General features: G+C 48.2%; 1 protein-coding gene across 1 annotated transcript in view; it reads left to right on the plus strand.

The window, feature by feature from the left end:
- The window catches only part of TTC9 (tetratricopeptide repeat domain 9), a 48,445-nt gene extending 47,627 nt beyond the window's left edge, over positions 1 to 818 (plus strand). Inside the window, exon 4 of the mRNA XM_009319241.1 lies at positions 1 to 818. This exon is cut by the window's left edge and continues 41 nt beyond it. Within this exon, the coding sequence (XP_009317516.1) occupies positions 1 to 75 (75 nt within the window). The 3' untranslated portion in view covers positions 76 to 818.
- The last annotated feature ends 570 nt before the right edge of the window (positions 819 to 1,388 follow it).

Below are 1,388 nucleotides of genomic sequence, written 5' to 3' on the forward strand. Positions count from 1 at the left end.
AATGTCATACGATATATCCAGCTGACAGAGATGAAGCTCAGCAGATGTTCTCAGAGAGAGAAAGAAGCCTTGTGAAAATGAAGCCACTTCAGCTGAAATGCCCAAGGGGGAACATTTCCTTCCTAGAAGCCCATTTGGTGGATTTTCCTGTTTGCTCTGCCTCATCCTCATCTCCTCATCCATCCACTCTCCCTTGCTCTTCATTGAATCCCAGTTTTGAAAAAAGAGACTTAGACACTGGATAGGGCTGCTTGCCAACCGTGGTAATACCCCTTCCCCATGGCAGGAGAGCACAATGGCTACAGCCGGCCTTGTTCCAAGACTGGACATCTGGAGTAGGTAATGCTGGGGGACCTTTCTGGTCCTGAGCTGACTGCCTATTGCCCTTAGGGAAGCAACCACCAGAACAACAACTTCCTGACCAGGCAAGTTGGAGGCAAATAATTTCTGCTCTGAGTGATCACTGGAGCTTGGAAGAGCTAAGAAACCAAGAGAGCCACTGGTCATTTCACAGGGGATAGCAAATGCCTTTTTATCATCAGTTCCCTCTGCCTGCTTCTCCAGTGTGTGTTATCAGTCTCCAGTGAGAGCTCACACGCTCCCAGTCTAATGCCAGTGAAAACTGTTTCTAAACATCCTCTTAATGAAAGCACAGAGCACCCTACAACCCCCCCCCGCAGAGCTGTCCTGGTGCCAGAGGAGAAGGCTGTGGGCTACCACAGAATGCTGAACGGTCTGTGAAAGCGTGGTGTACAGTATGAGGGAAAAACTGTGAAATAATTCATTAAAGGCAAATAAAAATTATTAATAGGCAACAAGTCCAGGCATTGCTTTTCAAAGGGAACTCTTGGGTTCCCCGTGTCCAGACAGGCAACATTGCCTGGTGGGGGGCAGCATGGGGTGGGGAACAAAGGACGTCTCCATTCTTATCTTGGCTCTGCCAATGCCTTGCTGTGGGATCTTGGGCAAGTCACTTAGTCTCTCTGTGCCTCGGTTTCCCCATCTGTACACTGGGGATAATAATACTTCCCTACCTCGCAGGGGTGTTGTGAGGATGTATTAGTTAATGTTTGTAAGTAACAGTACAGTGATGTACAGTGCTAAGTATTATTAGTACATTGGATTGAGGTCTTGATTCTCCCACCTTGTGTTGGTGCTTCCTGTGTCCTGTTTTTTCTTTTGTAGGAGAACATGGTGCTGACAAACAGGGCAGGACCAACACCTTTGGAGCCTATTTCAGCAGCCCATAGGGCCTGTTTAGACCTCCTCCAGCAGTCTGATCACTTCTAAGAGCTCAGGCTCCTTGGTTCAAGGGTCCTTTTCTGAAACTGCCAGTAACGGGATCAGTAAGTGCCACAAACACATTTCCAGTGTGACTGCCCCATCAG

Source organism: Pygoscelis adeliae, unplaced genomic scaffold, assembly GCF_000699105.1.
Source record: "Pygoscelis adeliae isolate BGI_AS28 unplaced genomic scaffold, ASM69910v1 Scaffold22, whole genome shotgun sequence".
Classification (NCBI taxonomy): domain Eukaryota; kingdom Metazoa; phylum Chordata; class Aves; order Sphenisciformes; family Spheniscidae; genus Pygoscelis; species Pygoscelis adeliae.